This window comes from Trichosurus vulpecula, chromosome 1 (genome assembly GCF_011100635.1).
Source record: "Trichosurus vulpecula isolate mTriVul1 chromosome 1, mTriVul1.pri, whole genome shotgun sequence".
Lineage (NCBI taxonomy): Eukaryota > Metazoa > Chordata > Mammalia > Diprotodontia > Phalangeridae > Trichosurus > Trichosurus vulpecula.
Window position 1 is genome coordinate 196475612 of NC_050573.1, and position 23868 is coordinate 196499479.

At 42.6% G+C, this 23868-nt stretch overlaps 2 protein-coding genes across 5 annotated transcripts in view; one reads left to right on the plus strand and one right to left on the minus strand.

Moving 5' to 3' along the window:
* The window catches only part of SLC66A2 (solute carrier family 66 member 2), a 167132-nt gene extending 159557 nt beyond the window's left edge, over positions 1-7575 (plus strand). For 2 of the 3 annotated variants that reach the window (XM_036769239.1, XM_036769231.1), the window contains exon 6: positions 4071-7575. In XM_036769239.1, coding sequence (XP_036625134.1) covers positions 4071-4278 — 208 coding nt within the window. In that variant the 3' untranslated portion in view covers positions 4279-7575. The remainder of the gene's footprint in view (positions 1-4070) is intronic. The other variant, XM_036769246.1, reaches the window with a different exon arrangement.
* Positions 7576-14881: 7306 nt separating this feature from the next.
* Positions 14882-23868, minus strand: part of KCNG2 (potassium voltage-gated channel modifier subfamily G member 2) — a 173494-nt gene continuing 164507 nt past the window's right edge. Inside the window, exon 3 of one of the 2 annotated variants that reach the window (XM_036750376.1) lies at positions 14882-17834. In XM_036750376.1, coding sequence (XP_036606271.1) covers positions 17013-17834 — 822 coding nt within the window. In that variant the 3' untranslated portion in view covers positions 14882-17012. The remainder of the gene's footprint in view (positions 17835-23868) is intronic. The other variant, XM_036750367.1, reaches the window with a different exon arrangement.

The following is a 23868-nucleotide window of genomic DNA, read 5'->3' on the forward strand; positions in this document are numbered from 1 at the left end:
GGGTGTCAAGAAAAGTAGAGGTGGAAAAATCTTTGTCTCTTCCATAGTGCCTATTAAGGTATCTTGTATATAATAGGTACTCAATAAATATATATATTGAATTTCTATTGAATATGCATGTAACCAGTGTTGCAGTCTATAGAGATACCAAATCATGAATTAGAAGTAGCTCCTTGAGACCAACTGTATTTTTTTAATTAAATTTTGTTTTTCAATTAACTAGTATGTATTTCTGGTATGCATGTTTCTCTCCCATCCACCAGGCTTCCTCTCCTCCCATATTCTGCATCCCCCCTTACAAAAAAAAAAAGGAAAAGAAAAATCCTTGTAACAAATATACATAGTCACACAAAACAAATTCTCATATCAGCAAAGTCTAAAACTATACAACATTCTGCATGCTTCATCCTATACCTCTGTCTAGAGATGTATGGATGCTTTCTTCTCAGCCCCATGGAATAATGGTTGATCCTTTTGTTGACCAGAGTTCTTGTCTTTAAAATGTGTTTATCTTTATAATTTTATAATTTCTACTGAGAGAACCCTTATTACAGTGTAAATCATTCAGGCTCTGCTCAGTTCACTCCGTGTCAGTTCATACAAGTCTTTCCAGGTTTCTCTGAAAGTGCCAGAGACCAGTTTTTAGAGGGTTTTTTTTTGGGGGGGGGGAGGAGGGGTTTGTTTGTTTTATGACACTAAGCACTTAATGTAGTGCCTGGCACGTAGAAGATAATTAATATTTATTGAATTGGACTGGACGCAGTAATGTACAAGTTGTTATGTTCTTATGAATCGGGGAAGGGGACTTAGAATTGTTTACTCCAGTCCTTCTCATCTTTTTTTTCCCATTGAGTGAAACTACGGCTCAGGGAAGGGAAGTGATTTGGCCAAGGGGACACAAGGAAGTATCAGAAACAAGATTCGAACTTGGATCTTCTAGACCCGGATTCTAGTGCTCTTTCTTCTGTACTTCAATAACCTTGTGTACGTTTGTTAACATAAAGGAAAAATCACAAAAAAAAACCACTTGGGTTTTTAATTTCAGACATTAGTTGAAGCAGATTGTGATTGCCTGTCAGTTGTGTTGTGCCTCTTCCTCTCCCTGCATCCTTCTGTTATGGTGGGTTTGGTGCCAGTAAATGTGTCCAGTCCCTTTTTCCTGTGGTAGAATGCAGTAAGGGATACTGCCTGAGAAAGAAGAATTGTTCTTCCTTCCTTGCCCAGCCCGAATTCAATAAGTAAAAGGCAGCTCTCACCAAATCTCTTTAGCTTTTTAATGGAAATGTATCTAAATTAAGTATATTTTGGATGGAAAAAAATTAGACCATTTATTTTCATTTTCTCACTGAGCAACTTCTGCTAAACAACAAATATACATACATACATACATACATACATATACGTATATAAAACCAATACTTTGTAAATAACATTTTGGCAAGTAAGGAGTCCATGCCATTTATAAGGCATTTATTTGTAGTGGCGGTGGAAATGGAACTGGAGTCAGGAAGACTTGAGTTTACTTCCTACTTCAGACTCTTAGCGGCTGTATGACCATGGCAAATCACTTGTCCTCTGTTTACCTCAGTTTCCTCATCTGTATAGCCAAAGCTCCACACTACTTCCTTTTCTTCTCCCCAACATGCTGCTGGGAGGCCCCTAGCCTCATCTCTCTCCCACTGAAACCTCGGACTTCAACTTTCTCTAGACCTCCACAGCACTCCCTGGGGCACTCCTTTTCAACTCCTCTTTATGTGTTATTTTTCCTCATTAGAATGTAAGCCCCTTGAAGGCAGGGACTGTCTTGCTTGCATTTCTATACCTATCACTTAGCCAATGTCTCATGCATTTTTTGTTTGCTCATTTCAGTCTCATCACCCCATTTGGGCTTTTCTTGGCAAAGATATTGGAGTGGTTTGCCCTTTCCTTCTTCAGCTCATTTTACAGATGAGGAAACTGAGGCAAATAGGGTGAAGTGACTTCCCCAGGGTCACACAGTTAGTAAGTGTCGAGGCCACATTTGAACTCACATCTTCCTCATGGTGCTCTATCCACTGTGCTATCTAGCTGCCCTCAGGCTTCATGCATAGTAAACTCTTAATAAATACTTTTATCTGTCTTGATCTATGTCTGTCTATCTTTATCTACCTATGATATGAGATAGTTGGATTTGGTTCCACCTTCTTCAGTCTATGATCTCTGGGCTAATCGGAGAAGCTGTTTAGCTATTGTAGTTAGAATTGGCTTCTGCACCAGAAAGGCAAGGCTTCAGTTATTACCTCTTGACGCATATTGGCTCTGTGACCTAAGTCACCTAACCTCTCCGTGTTCTGAGTGTTGTCCTGCATTGGTGAGGGATGGAGGACAGAGCAGTCCTCTCAAAGCCCCCTTTATGGAGGGCTCACAACCTTCCAGGTTATTCTTCATTTTCCATCCGCTGCTCTGCTTGTCTTTGACTCCCGGAGTATCCAGCCCCCTATGCTGGGTACCCTGCCTCCCCCACCATGAGAGGACTGCAAGCTCCTTGGGGGCAGTTACTATCTTTTCTTATTTGTCTCCCCATTCCTTAGCAGGGTTCCTGGCACATAGTAGAGGCTAAATAAATGTCTATTGACTCTTGACTAGTGACTGAAGAATTGACTTTGGAGTACCAAAGTCCTAGGTTCAAACCCTGCCTCAGACACTTAGTTGCATGAACATTGGCAAGTCAACCATTCAGCTTCAGTTTCCTCACCTGCAAAATGGGGATGATAATAGCCTCTCCTCACAGGGTTGTGAAGATGGATGAGGTAATACGTGTAAAATGATTCATAAACATCAAAGTGCTATATTAACATGAGCTATCATTAGTATTATTGGACATATAACCAAGAAGGGCTTCCAAAAGGGAGTTACCCTGGGATCTTCACTGACACTGAATGTTGGTCTCTTTTGTCCTGCCTGGTTCGGGAAGACTTGCTAGATAGATAGGGAGAGGCTATAAATTAGCCTTAATAAGGACAGCAGAATAACGTCAATGTGACACGTCAGGCAAATTCAGGTACAATTTGGTGGCATGATTACTGTGCTAGGGGTCAGGAGGCCTGGTTTCTAGTGCTGGATTTGTCACTAAGCTTTGTCATTTTGGCAAGAGGCAGTGTGGTTTAGTGAATAGAGAGCCAGTCTTGGAGTCAGGAATACCTGTGTTCAGGTCCAGCCTCTGATGAGTACTGAGTGGGCAAATCTAGACAGTGCCTCAGGCAACTCTCTGAGGTTCTGAATTGTAGAGTTCCCTATACTGAGAAAATGGTCTGGGCTTCACTTTCCTTATCTACAAAATGAGAGTGTAGGATTGAATGATTTCTAAGATCCCTTGGGGCTTTCTAACTCTGTGAAGCCAGGCTGCCAAGCAGTTTGTAAGAATGTGGGCTGTACTTGTGTAAAATTCTAGCTATTTCCTATTTCATTGGGCAAAAGCCCAATTATCCCATGAGGTCCTCTGTATGATATCTGAACAATGAGAAATGAGATTCCCCTTGCACTGTAGTCTCTAATCTATACACAGCATAAGAGTGTGATTCAGTGCAGAGGGCCTGGGACCAAGTAGTCAGGCCTTGGGTACTGCTAGTCATGGCTCTATCTCATGACTTCTTTGGGGCTCAGTTTGGACTTGATCTCAAAGGTTCTTTCTTAGTCTAACCTCCTATGATTCCAATATGGGTTCACATAATCTATAAAAGGAGCACCTTGCCTGAATTATGGTAGTCTTGATGCATTAGAGAGCATAATAGATTTGGAGTCAGAGAACCCTGAGTTTGAATCCTAGCACTGCCCTGAATGTGCCATTGCTTGACCGTGGATAGGCCATTCGACTTCTGAAGGGATGAAGTGAGTTGGACTAAATCTGAGATCCCTTCCAGGTCCGAATCTATGATCCTAAGTTCCCCATAGATTTTACAAAGACGAGTAGAATTTAAATTTAAAGTGAAACTTGTTTTATTAAAAAGGAATCCCAGTGTCTCTTTCTATATGATGTGTAGCCAGGTAGTCTTTCTTCCTTGTCCTTCAATTGTGCATCTTTTTCCTTACAGCATCAAGATGGTATTAATGTGGACCAGCGGTGACACCTTTAAGACCGTGTACTTCATCCTGAATCAGGCCCCTTTCCAGTTCTCCATCTGTGGTTTGCTGCAAGTGCTGGTGGACATGGCCATCCTGCTGCAGGTCTACCTGTACACCTACTACCCCCAGAAGCCAACATCCCATGCGGCACACCCAGTTAGTGCGAAGGCCCTCTGAAGGCAGAGAGAGAAAGGACACCTGCTGACACTGAAGGGGACACCAGCCTGACGGCTCTGACTCTGCTTTCCTCAGCAAGAGCCTGGAGATACAGCTGCCTCCTTCCAAGCAAAAGCAAAAAAGGACTAGGAAATGTACTGGGGCCACTGGTGAGGCTGTGTGGGAGCAGGGGGAAAGGCATGAGGAAGACGAGGGAAGAGTTGAATGTCCACTATCTTTAATAATCTATTGTGCTTCAGTCTCACTAGTCAGGGAGGATGTCAAAAGTCTTGGTTTTGATAGGTTTTTCCCCCATACATACTCATGGGCCTTATTCTTGCTAGGATAGCATCAGTATATTATTATGTATGCATGCTCATAATTGAGCATTTATATGGAAATGTATTTTATATCTCAAGGGCTGGGTTTTAATTTTTTAAATGATATAAAAAAAGTTTTCTACCCATTACCCCCCCCCCTTTAAAAAAACCTACCGCCCATAAAAGTATTTGATCTGAATTCTTAACATATTTATAAATATTATGCACATTGGAATTTAGGTGTAGAGTACTCACTAGAAAAGCTAGTTCTCTTGATGTGTTGGGGAGCAGCCAGCAAAGCCAGATGAAAGAGAGAAAAAGAAAAATGATCTCAGTTATCAAGGGGAAGCAGTTAAAATTCAGTTTCAAATCCCCATCTCTAAGCACAGGTTATCTCTCTTGTAAAAGGTTGAATCCCCATTTGGCACACAAGCACCAGTCACCTTTTAAAGGGACGATCTTTTAATTTCCCTTACTGCTGGGCAGGATAGGGAATTGTTTTGACTTCCTGGAGACCTTGTAGTACTTATGAAAGTTGCCAAGGGTGATGATGAGTTGCCCTCTTAGGTCTGAGTAGGGCCAGAGGATGTTGATTGCCTCCTGCCACAGGCAGTGACAAGGAAAGATTGGCAAAAGAGAGACCAAGGTTGGGTAAGCTCTGCCAATCCTGGTCATGGCTTACTCACAGCCCCGGCTGCTGCTACATGATGGCAGCACCTGAGTAGAAGAAGAACTCTGATGGAAATTTGTGAGTAACAGACAGTTGGAAAGGAGGAAGGTCAGAAATACTGACAGAGTGACCAATAATTCCTAGGTTGAAGAATCAACAGACACAGATCTCCTTTATTTAAAAAATAGCTCTGTTAGCTCACCATTTACTCTGACAGAATAACTCAGTGCCAAACAGTGATCATTTGGGACCTGAGGGAAGAGAACAAGGGAAACATTGTTGAAATTGATGGCTGGACAATTCTTCTCTTGTCTGCAGCTCTTCAGAGGGATTCAGTACTAGGTGCAGGCCAGAAGGATCACTGAAAAGGTTAGTGAGGGACAAATAATTTTATATACCTGAACCATATATGTGTGTGTATATATATGGGGCTATATAGTTTATATATATAGTTACATATATATGGTTGTATATGTATTTACAGTATACATATATATGGAAAAGAAGTTCTACATAATGAATTTTATATATACATATGTATTTATTTGGCTAGTGTTGGTGTTGATTTCTGAGAGCCTGTGTTTGGAATGGAGCATTTCTATGGGGTTCTGGTTTGTAATTTTCATCACCAATTGCCCTTGGCTTCTACCAGTTGTTCCCAGAGGCAGACATACCTAATGAACCTTTGGGTACCAGGATGTCCTGAAACTTCAGGGCACTGTTGTGTCTTTGCTGGCCTTCTCCCTAAGACCCACTTTATTTACTGCCACACTAAACACCACTGTGGGTATAGATGAGGATTTCCTTACCTCTGGAGTCTCCTCTGGGCATCTGATAATCCTTTTTTAGGTCAGGAAGAGCTCAGGGGATACAGCATCCAATGCCTTCCTTTATTACAGATGGTGGTGTGCACTGGGTCTGTGTGCTAGCTGATGCCGTACTCTGCTGAACTAGATAAAGGGGCATACTTTCAGTAGTGACAAAGAAACATTGAGGATCTACTGTGTGCAAGGCACTGTGCCTGCAGTCTTCTTCTGTTTGAATGTTAGTCACTCAACAGAGAGAATCCACACAGTTCCAGATGGGTTGGCTCTTGTGTGATTTCACTCTCTGGTAAAGCTTGACCTCATGGTTCCCATTTCCTAGGAGGGTCAGGGGAATCCATACCTCTTTCTCCTTGGAGACATAATGGCTAAATCCCGTCTTTGGATGTATTTGCTTTTTTTTTTTTAAGGTCTGTTTTCTCTTTTTTTTTTCCTTCTTAACATTACACACACATGTGCACACATAGCATTTTACTTCTGTTCTTCAGGAAAGTCCAATGGCACAAGCTACTGGGAGAGGGGAAGCCTTAGACAAAGGCACAGTCTCACCACAGGAATAAACTCTGTGCCAGTGACACTCATTATACCTAAAACTCAGGAATGCTGTTCTTTCAATGGCCTGGCATGGAGTGCTGTGGGCCCAACTCCATTGATTTTGTTTGGTACCGTATGCTCTTATGCCTAAAGTGACCTTACAAAGATGGCATATGGGTGGCATGGTGGGCCAGGAACATCTTTGCCTGCCCAGCTTCTTCCTTATTCCAGTTCTGTTCTCCTGACCAACCTGACTTCTCTACTCCCAGGTTAATTTACCTTCTTACCATGGCAGAATCCACCTGTTTGTATACACACTGTCACTCTGTCTTTTGATGCCTGGCTGTGCAGAGTACAGCCAAGTATTACTGCTTGATAGTCCTTACCTAGATTTCTTGTTATGTAGGCATGTGATAGCCAAAATTTAGTTCTGGGCTATTTTCTATTCTGTTCAACCCCCAAAAAACTAGTTTATTTAAAGTTCATGAAATAGATAAACACAAAAGACCAAGTATTTGAAATACCTATGTCTTGCTAACAGGTAATACTAAGAAGAAAATGGCAGTGTTGTTTCTTTTTCTATTTGCAGGGCAGAGGAAATGTTTTCTGTTGCAGATGCTAACTTGTCTGCAGTCCAAACCAAAGCTCTATGGACAAGTCGTGTGTTCTTTCCAAAGGGGCTGCAGGGTCCTAGGTGCCGGGGTAGTGGAATAATGCTTGAAGTATGTGCGGGGAATGAACTCCCTTGGACATTTGGCCTGTAAGATGCTTTAAGAATGTCACTAAGTTTTACATAATAATAAAATAATAAATGTAGGGAGATGTCTGTCTATAGCAGTAATTGCCTCAGAGTTAACATGTGAAGTGACTTACATCAGGCACTTTTCTGTTGACTATATGATACACATTCTGAAGTATTCACAGTATTTGTTGATTTTGGAGACTTTAAATAAACACATACATGAATTCAGCTTTTTTGAGTGAATTTCAGGTTCATATATTTTATAAGGATGGGAAAAATACTTCTTAGATCATTGAGTCCAGTCTCTTCCCTTTATAAAAATGGCTTCAAATTATGACTTGCCCTTGTTCCTTTCATCCCTTGGCCTACTTCCTCAGCTCAACCCTGCCCCAGAGCTTTCCCACAAAGGGTCAGCACTACTCTGTCAAGCAACAAACATTAAGCTGCCAAGCACACTAGGGATACAAAGAAAAAACTGGGTCCCTGCCCTCAAGAAACTTACATTCTAATTGTGAGCAAAACACGCAAAAAAATTTACATACAAGATATATAGTGTACAAAGGGAAGACACTGGAGGGGTGAGGAAAAAGTGGGAGAGGTAGGCTTCATGTGAATATGTTATCTCTGTCCCTACTATTTCTACATGACCAAGATTTTCTCTCCCCAAATCACTAAACTTCCAGGTGGGGGCACCTCTGCTGCACAAGCCACTATTTTGGGACACACAGTTTTCTCCAGGGCGATGCATTCCATGAATTGTCATCCCTGTGTATTGCACTCATTTTTACATTCATTGGGTATTGATCAGCCAGTTTATTAATGATAAAGTCCTGGAAGAGTGTGAGAGAGTGTGTGTGTGAGTTCTCTGTCTCTTTCTCCCCACCCCCTTCCTTCCCTTCCTCTCTCTCTTCCCCTCTTCTTGTATATATTATTAAATATATACACGGATGTTTTGGAGGAGAGCAATGAGGATATTTAATTTAATGAAAAATTTTGATCACATACCAGGTGTGAGGAATGGCATTCTTTGGAGCTGACAATCCTGGACAATGAGGTAGGGAAAAATTTTTCTCCAAATAAAAATGAAACACTTCTAATTACACATTTACACTTAAAACTACCAAGTACACTTGTATTATCCATATACAAAACTCCTTTTGCTGAGATATCGATCCAGTTTTTAACTGGAAAATGCAACTGCTTTGAGTGTAATTGCTTTGGGGGAGTCAGCCAATCAACAAACATTTATTAGATGCTTACTAACCATGTGTCAGGCATTGTGCTAAGTGCTGGAGATACAAAGACAAAAAGAAACAATTCCCTGCCTGCAAGGAACTTCCATTCTAATGGGTGAGAGATAACCATGTACATACGACTAGATATGTACTGAATATATACAAAATGAATACAAGATAGTTTTGGAGAGTGTTAAGGACCCAGGTAGCCCACTGTGCAAGTTAAACAGGTTTATTATTCTTGGCCCTAGGTTGCTCAGCCTTGCAAAAGTAAGGTGAGATCCTTCAGTGCACATGGTAGAAAGAGTCAGAAAGCAGCTAGGTTTGGTTTAGGGTGACTCTACTATGTGTATTTAAAAAGAAATGTGCCAAACTGGATGGAAACTGAATAGAACAGAAGGCTAGTAATTTGTTTTTCTGTGTGACTTATTACTAATTCTACTTGTTAATTAGTCATCGAGCTCTGCTTGGTGATGAAGTCTAACAGGCTCCAGAAGGTCACAGGCACAAATCACACTTGTCAGATTTTGATGAACTCTTCCCAGAAGCCCTAAATGACTTATGCCTTGCACAAGAACTATGCATCCCAGCCCATTTTTACAAGTGAATACCTCCCAGCTGGGCAGTCAGCTCTATGATAGCCAAAAGGTAACTCTGTATCTGTGTTGGTTCTCTAGTATCTATGAGCAAAGTGGGGTACAGAGGTAATAGCCTGAAAAAGGAAGCTGGGATTGTAGAAGTATTTGTTAAGCGCTTAATATGTGCCAGGAACTCTGCCAATTGCTGGGGATACAATGATAGGCAAAAAACAGTCTCTGCTCTCATAGTGGGAGAGCCACCTGAAAACAGTGTACCAGTAAACTATATACAGGATAAATTGGGAATAATAAAGGGAAGACTAAGATAAAGGAGGACTGGGAAAGGCTTCTTGCAGGAGGTGGGATTTTAGCTAGTGCTTGAAGAAACCAGGAGGCAGAGAGGAGGAGGAGGAGAAAGAGCATTCCAGGTTTGGGAGGCATGGGGTTTTTCATTCAAGTATCAGCAAGGAGGCTAGTGTCGCTGGATGATCCCACAGTATAATGTAGAGAGTAAGGTAAAAGAAAACTGAAAGGTAAGAAGGGACCAGGTTGTGAAGGACTTTGAATGCCAAAGAGAGGATTTTATATTTGTCCCTAGTGGTGATAAGGAGCCATTGGAAGTTGAGTAGGGTGCTGTGCTTAAGGAAGATCACTTTGATGGCTGAGTGGAGGTGAACTGGAGTGGACACAGATGATGTAGGCAGACCAGCCTAGCAAACTATTGTAATAGTCCAGATGTGAGACAAAGAAGGTATACAACGTGGTAGTGGCCATGCTGGAGGAGAGAAGGGAGCATTTACAGGAGATATAATGAGGAGGTGGATGAGAAGTCAAGGACACATAGGTTGCAGGCCTGGGTAACTGGATAGTAGCATCCTTCACAGTAGGGATAGGGAAAGGCTTCCTGGAGAAGGTGGGATTTTAGCTAGGACTTGAAGCCAATGAAGCTGGGAGGCAGAACTAAGGAAGGAAAGCATTCCTTGTGTGGGAAATAGTGAAAATGCCCATTCGAGGAGATCAGTATCCGGGATCACAGAGTAGTGAGGAAGATAAGGGATAAGAAGACTGGAAATTGGTGGGTGGGAGCACAGCTGATGAAGGGCTTTAAAAGCTAAACACGATTTCATATTTGATCCTGGAGGTGATAGGAAGCCACTGGAGTTTACTGAATAAAGGAATGATATGATTAGGAAGAGTAATTTAACAGATGAGAATAAACTGGAGTGGGGAGTAGGGAGTCCAGCCAGAAGAAGCCTCTTGGAGTAGTTCAGGTGTGAGGTGATGAGGGATCTGCACCAGGGTGGTCTTAGTACCAGAGAGAGGAGAGTATGTTTAAGAGATCTTACAAAGGTAGAAACTACAGGACTTGGTCACTAACTGGCTATGGGGAATGAGAGAGAGGATGGCTATCATGTGGAGTAGCTGTTAGATCTCCATGGCCTCCTAGAGCAGAACCAGGAGCATTGAATGAAAGTTGCAAAGAGGGAAATTTAGGATTGACCTCAGGGAAAATTTCTAAGACTTAGACTTGTCCCAGAGTGGAAAGGACTTGCCTCTAGAGGTGGTGTATTCCCTCTCCTTGGAGGTCTTTAAGCAGCAGCTGGATGACTGACTGTCAGATGTGTTATAGTGTGTTGGACTAGGTGGCCAATTCTCAAATTCTGATTCAGAGACATGGCTGTAAGAGTCTTCAGGGACCATCTAGTGAGTCCAGCCTGATGTACAAATGAGAATACCGAGGCCCACCAAGTGAAATTGCCCTTGGGCACATAGTACAGTGGCTCTTATTCATATCCTATTTTGGAAAGGAAAGTTTACATTAAAAAAAAAAGCCAAAGGAAAGGGCAAAGACTGTTCATAACACCACTCCCCATTCCCCTTCAACATTAGTTATTGGTATATTGGTATATATATTCTCCTTTGGAGTTGAGGGGGCAAGAATGTGGCTTTATTGCTTAAGATTTCTCTGTTTTTAAGTGCTTGGGTCTGGGCCAGAGGGTGGCAAGCATGTGGTCCACTTCCCCCTCAAGCTGTTGGATCTGCCACCAAACAGAATTGGCAAAGAGCCACCTGGGCCCTGCTAACCTCAGCTTTTTCTGCTCTGGTGAGGACTGAATCAGATTAGGAAGAGAAGCCATTTTCATAGCTAGATTCTTATTAAATTTCCCGAGTATTTGAAGATGGAGAGAGAAATGATGAAGAACATAGGTTTTAGGGCTGAAAAGAACCATGAAGTCAACAAGCCTTTATTAAGAGCCTGTTTTGTGCCCACCACTGTGCTAAACTAAAACATGGAGAGGGGGAAGAAAGCCAGTAATAACAACAAAAACAACCCAATAAACATCTTTGCTCTCAAGAAGCTCATGGTCTAATGGAAGAGACAATAACCAAACAATTATGTGTAGACAGGCTATTAAAAAAAAGGATAAAGGAGGAAATCACAAAGGGAAGGCACTGGTATTAAGAAGGATCAAGAAAGGCTCCTCATAGAAGGTAGAATTTTAGCTGGAATTTAAAGGAAGCCAGGAGACAGAGGCAGGGATAGGGAGCATTCTAAGCATGAGCACAGCCAATGAAATGGAGTATTAAGTGGGAGGAACAGGAAAGAAACCAATGCCACTGGATCCAGGAGTATGTGGAGGGGAATGAAGTATAAGGAGATTGGAAAGATGGAAAGGGATTGGGTTATGAAGGGTTTTAAAAACCAGAGAATTTTATATTTATTCTAGAGCCACTGGAGTTTATTGAATAGAGGTGATGTGGGTAGGTCCACATTTTGGAAAGGTAAATTTGAGAACTGAATGATGGAGAAATGAGGCAGGAAAACTAAAGAGAAGACTATTGCAATGGTCCAGGCCATGAAGTGATGCTGAAGACATCAACAAAGGCACTGAGATTGGAAGGTAGAATCCAGGTCAAGAGAGGGGTTAGGGCTGGAAAAGCAGATGTCATTTACATAGAGATATTAATTAAATCCATAGGAACTGATGAGATCATCAAGTAAAATAGTATAGAGGGAGAAGAGAATAGGACCCAGGGCAGTCTTGGAATACCCACCCTTAGTGGGCCTAACTTGGAAGGAGATCTAGTGAAGAAGGCTTCACTCAGGTTGGAGGAAAACTAGGAAAGCAGCGTCATGAAAACAGAAATGAGAATATCAAGGAGAAAGGGATGATTGATGATGTCAAAGACTGTAGAGGGGTTCGGAAGGATGACAACTGAGGAAAGGCCTTTAGATTTGGGGATTAGGTAACTTTGGAGAGAGCGTTCCTAGTCCACCTCTCTTATTTTGCAGGTGGTCAAGTTGAGGACCAGAGAAATGAAGTCCTCTCCCTAAAGGATGTAAATAGCAAAGGAATTTGAACTTGAGTCCTCCAAATCCATTTTTCTTCCCATTACACTAAGATGCAATCCAAACATTAAACATTAACAATCCTCCCAAACATCTCAGAACCCTCCCTCACTAGTTCCCCTCAAACAATCACGTTCAATCCCAATGCTTGCACTGCACCCCGCCCCCAGCCACTTCCCTAGTAACCTCAGAGTTGCAGCTTAAGGTGCCCAAGCCCTGTTTAACAACTCAATTAAGAGCAGCATCAAGGTAAAATAAGGGACTGGACTTGTGGCAGTTCAAGCTTCCCTTCTCCCTCTCCCTCTCCCCCTAAGGTTTAAGCTTTTGCTGTTTAACTCCTTTGATATTTTCCACACCACTTCTCAGAGTTTAGAAACAAATCACCTTCTGAACTTACCACCATGTCCTGAGGGTTGGGCTTCCAGATTTGGAACTCTGTGGCTGTAGAAAATCATTTAAACGAATCCAACAATGAGTGGTACACAAAACAACCTAATCTGTCCTGGGCAACTTCATGTCTTAGGAACATAAAGTTCCCTCTTACCTGATTTCCCTCCTCTCATTTTCCCCTGCATCAGAGTAAGAGTGACTCATTTCTGTTTCTAGAATGATAAAGCTTGCTTCCAAATGTATAGGACAGACTTCCTTGTTGAGGGAGGCCAGGACTTTTTGGGAGACATTCAAACCTCTCAGGCAATATCTCAGCTGAAAAAGAAAAGTGAGGGAAAGAGCCCGAGGGTACCTGCATTTGAGCATATGAGGTTTGGCTTGATGCCACATTCAATGACACTAGATGTCTTCCTTCATGTCTTCCTTCTAATGTAAAAGTTAGAGAGATATACTTAATTGTTCTTGAGTTTCTGACAACTCTTCATGGTGTGTACCTTTAACAGGGCCAAATTGGGTAACTCCACAAGGGTATATCACTAGCTTATGTAACAGGCTGTAGCTGTGCCTTATTACCTTATGGTCTTTATGATGACAGGCACTAGAGGAACATTCAGCTGGTTCATTTGCTTCTAAATAATTACAGGGCATCCATTTTTTCTATGGCATGCCAAAGCTTGAAGCTCTCCTTCCCCAAGCTGCCCCTCCCCTTCCCCTTATCAGCCTGTTTACCTTCAATGTAGGAAAATAGTGCTAGGGTATTTTTCTTTTTAACTTGTAAGAAAAATGTTGTTTTAACATTTTTCTAGATCCTGGAATTCTCATTCATCTGAGAAGGATTGTTAGTAGCTGGGAAATGAAGGTGACATCCCACAAGATGTGAGGTGTAGTAATGTGAGTGCCTGGGAAGGTTCAGAAGTTGAAAGATGGAGAGAGGAAGAAGCTAGGGATGTAAACCAAAATAAGGAGGGAGGAGGGGAATAAAAAATAGCCTGCTTCTCATCCAATTAATAGACCCATTGAGGAGATTTTTAATTCTGGAAGGAGGTCTTATGGAACTGCTGTTTTCCGTTCTGTCACTTGGAGCTGAGGCTAAGCACTCTTCTCTGTGTGGTGGCTGATCTCAAGTGCTCTCTCTCCTCTCAACCTCTTCCTCCTCCCACCCCACCCTCTTGCATGGAGTTCCAGGGCTTTTGGGAAATCTGAGACAGGTTTTGTATTTTTTTTTAACGACTGGCAAGAACATCATGAGGGCGCAACCTGAGTGAGTCTGGATCATGGCCATTTCAAGAAAGGATATTTTCATTTGGAGAAGCTATACTTCTTTCTCACCTCCAGTGAGCTGTGGGCACATCAGAGGCTCATCTTTGCTACCTCAAAGATGAGAATACCAATTATCATTTATCTTTAGGCAGATGATTCTCAGGTCTACTTATCCAGCTCTAGCCTCCAGCCTCACACCTCCAATTGCCTAATGGACATCTTGAGCTGGATGTCCTGTAGACATCTCAAACTCAAAATATCCAGAACGGATCTCATTGTCTTTCCCCCAACCTCTGTCTTCTGAATTTCCTTATCAGTGTCAAAGGCATCTCCATCCTCTTAGACACCTAGGCTTAAAACATCAACATCGTCCTCAACTCTGCACTCTCACTCACTTATTCCCACATGTCCAGTCCATTGTGAAACCTTGTTGTTTTTGCCTTCCCAACATCCTCCTAAATATCCCCTTTGTTCCCACATAGCTCCCACCCTGGTGTAGGCCAGAAATAGTTGGATTATTGCAATAACCTTCAGGTAGGTCTTGCATACCTAAGTCTCTCCTCATTCCAATCTATCTTCCACTCAGCTGACAAAATCATCTTTCTAAAGAGGAGGTCTAACGATGTGCCAATTTTGCCTTCTGGGATTAAATAACACAAATCTGATTCCCTTCCACCCTTGCCATTGTCCCTGGAAAGACTCAGTCAGACACTGTTCTGTGTAGAAGAGGTCTGGCATTTTTATTAAACTGTAGCAGCAAGGTTTCTGAACAGGCCCCCCAATCAGCCACCCTCCTCCCTGCTTGCCCCTAAGTACCAGTTCCTATGCTTGTAACCTTAAGACTAGGCCGCCCAATGGGAAGGACAGCAGGACCACATTCTGCCCTGGAGCTGTAAGACAAGTTGGGACAATGGCCCTTTCTTCTGCACATGGGTCAGTCCTTCCTGCCAGAGCCCAGGAAACCTTATTCTTCCAGTTCCCAGTAACAAGGGCTGATGGTTGAATGGCCTGACATCAGGCTTTTATTGTTTACTTGTCCTTAATTAAAAATTTAAAAGCAGCAGGACTTGGAAATTCCCATTTCTCTCTGTTTCCACAAAATATAAAAGTTTCATGCTTATGGGATAGGGCTGCTCCTGGCAGCCATGGATTTAGCAGTATGGGGGATGGTAGAGAGGAATTCAAAGTACTGGAAGAATTTGGAGAGACTGAGGTGACAGTTTGCGCACACAATGTCATACCTTCTTGGTGAGAAAATTCCATCTACCAGTGCAGATCAGGAACTCTTCAGCAATTTAGAGATTTCCTGGGCCCCTGAGAGGTAAGTGACTTGACAAAGGTCACCTGTGTCAGAGGTCAGCCTTGATCCAATTTATTAATGCAAATTGGGTACCTGAGAAACTATTCTCTTTTGACCACAGTTTGTCTATGGCAAATTTTGGTATATTCCAGTTTTTTTGGGGGGGGGGGCAGGGATGTGGAGGAGAAATCAATTTCCTCATTACATGCAAGGGGGAACCAATAGTGCCATTATCATCTAAATTGGGTTCTTAACCTTTGTTATGTCATGGATACCTTTGGCAGTCTGGTGAAGCCTATAGACCCTCCCAAAGAATAATGATTCATTGCCTACAGTCATAGTTGAAGGAAATGTTAAATTCAGTTAGAGGTCAGCAAAAATAAAGATGTAATTTTTTTTTCTCCACCCAAGGTCACAGACCAAGTGAAATCTACCTAACGATTCTTTAGGGGTCCTGAGTTACTTTAATCTCCACTAACGGGTGGCATGGCAGTGATGTTAAGAGGGAGAGACAGGGTATCCTGGAGAGTTAATGAGGTGATTGTGGCTTTTGTTGATCATACACCATGGGTTGAATGGTCCCTTCCTTGGAGTTGAGAGCTTTTGGTGTGAGGAGGGGAGAAATTAGCAAAGTCCTCCTTGGGTATATATGAATTTATGACCATTTTGCAGAGGTGAGAGGGCCGGGTATTTTTCCTCTCATCTAAGAGCAGGTGCTAATTAAGTGACAAAGCAGAAAATAAGGTGGCCGTCTTTGCTCAAGAGCAATGTATCTGCAAGAAGAAAAGTACCTACAGGTGAAAGTCAAGCTAGTCTAGACTGTTTTGAATCAAAGTCTTAAATTTCCTAAGGCGTTTGGAATTTATTTTTAGGGAATTACAGAATTTTTTAATGGAAGTAGGAAGAGAACGAGGCCCATGATCTGCTTTTAGAAAAGACTGTTTACTCTCAAAGCCCAGGCCTGTCTTTGACATTCCACCTCCTCATTAAGAAGGCCAGCTGCTGAGAGGTTGGGCGTCTGCCTGGATAGGCTGGGTTCAACTGCAGCCAGAGCTTATTAGAACAATATGCATGTTTACTAAATTTATGCATAACTACCAAGAGCCAGGCTCAGACCTGTCAGCAGGTGGCTGTGTTTCTGAAGCCTGGTTCTCCCCCGTCCCCTCCCCTTTTTCTGGTAGTGTCAGGAAAGGGCTTTGTCTAAGTGGCTTAGCCTTATTTTTAAAGGTAGTAGGGAGGGGTTGCATTTTCTTGGTCTTGGGGCCAAATCCATAAAGGGGCTCCAGTCCACATTTCATCTCAGGATGACTTAACTGAAAAACTTATATACAGTGGAGCTGGATGTATGTTGGCCCCGAACCAGAGCTCAGAAAATACCTTATTTTTCAAAATGAGCTTCCCTAGCTGTAATTTCCCTCTCCTGTCTCCCTTGTCCACAGGCTAATTTATACACAGTGCTGACTGTGTAGTCTTAGAGGCTGAGGAAGAAATGGCTCCTCTTTTCCCATTGCTTTGGGGGCTGGCTTGGCCATGCCCTTCATGGCTTTCCATCAGCAGCTCCTTCTGGAGGCATGATTTGCTAATGCCCACTGTTGCTCCAGGGCGGCTGCAGCAGCAGGTCCCCCAGGTAGGAAGGAGCTGTCCATTGTCTGAGAACTGTCTTCTGTGTGGGACCTGGTGCTCTCTTCCAAGAGATGCATCTCATGATTCGCAGCCCGCTGCTGCTGTTCTTTTAGCTCTGTGTAGGAACGAGAGAAAGTATGGAAGATAGAGGTGACTGGGAAGGCCATCAGTAGGATGCCGCTGAGGATACTGCTCAGAGCGACCACCTGGCCAGGGATGCTCCGGGGTACCATGTCTCCATAACCCACAGTGGTCATGGAGATGACTGCCCACCAGTAGCTGGTAGGGATGCTGGTGAACTCCTTCCCAGCTCCCAATTCACTCTCTGCCAGATAAACCAAGGGGGAGAAGAGGGCCATAGCCACACAGAGGAAGAGGAGAAGAAGCCCAAATTCACGGGTACAGCGGCGCACAGTCAGGCCCAAGGTCTGGAGGCCCAGCGAGTGGCGGGCCAGCCGCATGACATACAGGATGCGAAGAGCTCGAAGGAAACGCAGCACAAGCCCCACTCGCTCTAGGTATTTATTTCCAGCCCCGCCTGGCTTGCTATTCCGGGCAGAAGCCAGATCCACAATAAGGGAGACGTAGAAAGGCAGGATAGCCAAGATGTCAATGATGTTGAGCGGTGTCCGGAGGAAGGCGCACTTGCTCTCAGCCTGGATTGAGCGGAGGAGGAACTCAAAGGAGAACCAGGCCACACAGACAGTCTCCAGAACAAAGAGGTTGTGGCATTTGGGGGAGCATTCACCCTGTGGAGGAGAGGGACAGAGAATTGGCCATGGAGAAGAAAAAAGAAGGCAGGAAGCATCAGGGAGATGAACCCTGGCGTCATGCTTGCCCTGGTGCGAGAGGATTCACTTTTCCTCATATACCTCCCTCCCCATTCCCCCCTCACATGCTTACCTCCCCAATTCCCTCAACCCTGAGTGTTATTCAAATACAAGGCAATAGAAAAATGATTCCTATGCCTTATGTTTACTTTGTGAATGTGCAGTTCCCTTGTTTTAATTAAAATACCTTTATCTAGGAGTCAATGTGGTTATGACGAATATAGAGCCTGAGTCAGGGAGACCTTGGTTTGAGTCCTACTTCTGACACATGATGCCTGGGGACCTGGGGGTCATCCCTTAACCTCCCTCCCAGTGGTCCAGATAACTCTCTGAGGCTCTAAGTTGCTAGATAGTGGCCTATACTGGTAGAATTTTCTTTATCAGGAATTTCCTGTATCAATGAAATCACTGGTCTGGTATTCCCTTGCGTGACTCCCACCTTCTCTTTCATGTAGGGGTAATAAAATCAACTACCAAACTTGAACTGAGAAGTATGGAATAGACTAGCAACTTTGAAAATCAGAGGGAAGTCTCCACTCCTCTCCCCTGGGCCCAGGGCTAGCGGATGCTTGCAGTCACTGTGCAGTGTCCATACATAAAGGTCTTGGTCATTTTCTCAGTAGTTGAAATACAAATTGTTATTGGAAAGGTGACTCTTAGTCACACTGTGCTGTACTGCTTGCCAGTCACAGTTTGCCACACTGAGATAAGTTATATTTTATGTACACTGCCTTATCTTTAATATCCTTTCTAGGTCCATTTTGGCCCATCAGGAGGGTTTTATTTGGAATCTTCCCCATTTCAGCAAAGCAGAGCACTCTCATAAAAAACAGCCCAATGTCCTCTTCAGGCAGAGCCTTCTCCCATGTTCAGGAACTAACCTCTGTTCTTGTTCATTCTTTTCTAAAATGCTGGTTTGCTATTATCTAAACAGGACCTAAAATTCTCTTTTTGTAGGTTTAAGCAATCTGTGGGAGAGGGAGCAAAGCCAAAATTGTATACTTTGTGTCAGTTTTTTCAAATGGCATTACCTTCTATACCATGCCAGCAACATGTGTTATTCCCAAAAGTCATAGCAGGGATTTGACTATTTGTAGATCAGGAGCACCCTCATTCTCCAAACAAGTGTGAAGCCTGGCCAATGGCCTTCTTGCCAATGCTCACATTCGAACCTCTTTCTTTAGGTTTCAAATGCAGGTTGCATGAGGAAAGTGGAAGCCAGCAGCAACATAGCAGCCCTTCCCTGAGCAAATGCCTACTTTTTTTACTTTGGGGTTACCTTCATCTGTGTTTGTGCCAGTAACTGACTCCAAAGCATGGTCCTTGATATAGCGGGTGGCATACTACCATTGTTCTTTGGTCTAGAGGGGAGGGTTTAGCCTGACTTGGCCAGTTAGGTGACAAGGCCTCAGCATGGGCCTGATGGTGCCTTCCTTCTAATTAGATAGTCCATAACAGCTGGAGGCTGGCAGAGAACTACCTCTGTGCTCCAATGAAGGGCTGGGAGGGGGATGCCTAAACGGTGAGATGGACCAGGAATTGAATCTCCTAAAAATGAAAGAGGAAACAATCTGAGAGAAGTTGTTGTTGGTTGTAAACCTTGCTCATGACCCAGTCCAACTTTGAGTTAATGTTGCTGTCCAATGGGTTAACCCTGTGCTCTGCACACAGTATGCTAGGTTAAATAAATGTTAAATTTAGTCATAGTACTCTACCTGCTGTTGAAGGCTGCTAGAAAAGCCCTTTGTTGATGCTGGGAGGGCCAACATATTTATATTTCACCCATCTTCCCTCTTCAGACTGAACATTTTTACAGGACTCATGGGCACTAGCTGCTGGCTGAATCCTCTGGAAGATGATTTCATTAGGAATAAGAGTCCCCACAAACAGTGCTTTAAAAGTTCACTTCAGTGGCTTAATCAGTTAATAGAATACAAGAATTGGAGAGGACCATGGAGATTATCTCATCCAACCATCTCATTTTACAGATGAGGAAACTAAGGCTTGGACAAGTGACCTATTCAGGGTCACCTAGAGGTTTGGGATAAGAATCCAAGGTATTGGATCGTTGGTTTAGCAATCCTTTCCAGGTCAGCTTTTTTCCTTTGTTCTAACTCCTATGGGCTCCCCCTCCAGATTAAAGCCTAGAAAGGTTTAGCCTTTTAACCATGGAGTCCTGCAGGAGTCTGAGAACAGAGAAATAAATTATCCATTTAGATCATTATACTCAGTGAAGAAGGAAAAAGATGGCAGTACTGCAGCCTCTCAATAACTGGTGATGTTCATGCATGCGTCATCTTTGATCTTCCCAAACCCTGGGAGGTGCTATTGCAACTACGATTCACTATTATTGTCCCCGTTTACAGTGGAGGCCGTGAGAGTTTGAGTGACTTATTGCACATTGTGTTATGTACAAATATTGTTTATACCTGTAATCTATGTATATACATATAATATGTGAATAAACATATCTACTGTAGAATGTAAGTTTCTTTGAGGGCAGGGCCTGGTTTTGATTAAAAAAAAAAAAACCCTAGTCCCAGTACGGTGCCTTGCACATAGTAAGAATTTAATGTTTGTTTACTGATTGATGGATATTACTCTTTCCCCAAGATAGGGTATACAAATAAAGAGGCAGCATGGTGTAGTAAGTGGATCCCCTCAGAGTCAGTAAACTTGGGTTCTACTCACACCTACAGTAACTATGCAATCCCATGCAAATTACTTAACCTCCCAGGACAAGATCATTGCAACTAGGCAGCTAGGTGTCACAGCGGATAAAGAGCTGGATCTGGGGTCAGGAAGACTTGAGTTCAAATCCAGCCTCAGACACTTGTTAGCTGTGTAACCTTAAAGGCAAGTCACTGAATCTCTGTTTGCCTGAGTTTCCTCCTCTGTAAAACAGGAATAATAATAGCTCCTAACTCCAAGGATGTTTTTGAGAATCGAATGAGGCACTATTTGTAAAGTGCTTTGCAAACCTTAAAGTTCTATATAAATCCTAGCTAGCTAGTAGAGGAGTTTTCTCTCTGGGAGTTCCCTATACCAATGACATTATGGTCCAGATTTTGAAAAAAAAATCACAAATACCATAAATACAGTAACTTTGAGTCTCTTGGTCAAATAGTATTTGTAAAAAGCACTTAGCACAGTGTCTGGCACATAGTAGGTGCTATGTAGATGCTCATTCCCTCCCCTGCCCTCTTGAATAGCGATGGCTTTTGAGTTAACCTGGGAGAGGCCTCTGTCACTATACTCTCCTATACACTTACACACATGACCATTTGTGCACACAGAGTAAGTATCTATGGCCAAAGTGCAGCTATTAATTTGTCACTCTGTAAGGACGCGAAGAGCAAATTCCATTCTCTTCTTCTCTTCAAATATTTTTCTAAAGAAGGCCATCACCACCCCTTTGCTTGAGGGGATTTATGTGTGTATTGAGCATATCTGGGCTCTTTCCATTAACTTTAGCATTGTTAATTAGCCGTCAAAATCCAATATCCTGCCCCCTACATAAATCATCATCTCCTCTTGCTTAATGTTAAGTATTGTACAAATGCTTATTACTTTGCTCAGAGGTGGTGCCAACTGGACTGCTAGATGGTGCTTAAGTTAGTCACCTGGGGATTGATACAGTTTGGCTGAGGAGCTCCTTCCTGACTGTGATACTATTCCCAGCAATAAATTCCTCTTCCTTATAGCAGTCTCCTTCCCCTCCCCCACTCCCCAAATCTCTTGGCCAGTGAAAACATTTGGGGCCTAAGATAGAGTTGCCCTTTTGTGTAGGTTACTTGGGTTGTTGCTTCCATGTTGTGATTTGAGGTGTGCTAAGAAGAGGGCTTGTTCCCCAAATCTCTTTTTGTCTTCCCAACTAATATAAGTTCCTTAGTCCTATCTTTGCATTAAATGCTAGCTGGATGGGGATGATGTGGGGTGGGGAAGGAGGAGAGGATGGTAGTAAAGGTGTCAAGTTGTTATGTCTTGCCAGCAACTATTTTAATTAGTGTGCTCAGATCCCCTTTCCTAGATGTGGAACTAACATGGGGGCTTTGAGGGAAAGGAAGTTGTGAGGAGAGAGAAGAGAGATCCGATCTTTAAACAGCATATACTGGCTTGGAAATGTCAGGCTTGATGGTAGGGTGTTGCAGTGGGCACAATGAGGACAATAGGAAAGAAAAGGAAGAATAATGGCGTGCAGAGACGACAATGAGTATGAATTTCACCTACTTCAAAATCTTTCGGCTGGGCTCCTATCCAAGGCCAGTAATGCCTGCAATAGGTGGGGCAGCCCATATGGATATGAGCAGTCAGTTCAGAGGGTTTACATTCAGCTCATCTTACTGAACCTGCTTCTAAGGACAGCTTGTCTTAGCAGTTTCTACAAAACCCACAGTGGCTTGAAGTCTAGATAAATGGGCTACCTTGTTTTAGGAATTAAAGTCTGCTGGTGTCCTCCATGAGGTGGCAAATAGTGTGTAAGGTAAGTTTTCAGAGACTAGCAACTACATTGTTCAACCTCTTCATTTTACACATGAGGAAACTGAAGACTAGAGACACACAATAATTTTCACAAGGCTACACAGATAGTATGTAGCAGAGCTGAGTGGGATTTGAACCATGCTCCTCTGACTCCAAATTGAATGCTTTTTCTAGTATGTCATACTGTTTCCTGGTCCTCAAACTCATTTGTAGGGATTTACTTGTAGGGAGATCATATATGTTCTCTCCCCAACCTGAGCTTTGGAAAAAGAAAAAGATGTGGAACTAACAGAAATGTTTAAGGCCAAAGTTATTTCCTACGTGGCTAAAAGATGTGAACAATTCTCAAATGAAGAATTACAAACTATAACCAAGTACATCAAAGAGCATTCCAAATCGCTAATAAAAAAAGACATAAGCAAAAAAAAAAAAAGACACAAGCAAAGCAAAATACTTCTGAGGTTTTACCTCATACCCAGACAAAAAAGATGAAAATAATCAGTGTTGAAGGGGCTATGGAAAGACAGGCAAATGTATTGGTAGAGCTCTGAATTGGCCCAATCATTTCAGGAAAAACTTTAGAATTATCCAAAGACATTGAAGAATGTCCATACCCTTTGACCTAGAGATTCCACCCCTAGGATTATATCTCAAGAGGGTCAATGACATAAAGAAAAGCCTCATACACACCAAAATATTTGTAGCAACAAAGAACTAGAAACAAAATAAATGCCCATCAGCTGGGAAATGACTAAACAAGTTGTGATGCATAAATATAATGAATATTACTCAGTCAACTAATGAATACAAAGAAGACTTACATGAATTGATACATACTAAAGTAAGTTGAACCAAGAAAACAGTATACAAAATGACTACAACATTGCAAAGGGAAATGACAATAAAACATTTGAAATAACTTTCTTGTTTTTCCTTGAACAAACACAATGCTCCATCTCCTTGATTGGGTATTTTCATTAGCTGTACCCCTATGCCTGGAACTCTTTCCCCCCTCATCTCTGCCTACTACCTTCTCCAGCTTCCTTCAAGACTCAGGTAAAGTTCTAGCTTCAACAAGAAGCCTTCCCTCTGAGATCATCTCCAATTTATCCTGTATTTCAGGCCTGCTTATAAATGGTTATTTACATGTTGGCTCCCATTAGATTGTGAGCTTCTTGAGCAGATATTGTTTTTTGCCTTTCTTTGTACCCAGCGACTGTCACATAGTAATCACCTAATAAATGCTTATGGACTTGTTGGTTTGAAATTGAAAGCTGCAAAATTATAATCAAGCATGGCTCCCAAGAAGAAATATGAGAAGGCACCTTCTGCAGAAGTGGAGGGCCATGGGTGTGGAACACTGACTATTTTGTCAGATATTTTCTGATATTTTGGTTAGTTTTGCTGAACTATTTTTATCCCTCTCTTTTTTTTAAATAAGGGATGATTCTTGGGGAAGAGAAGGAGGGAT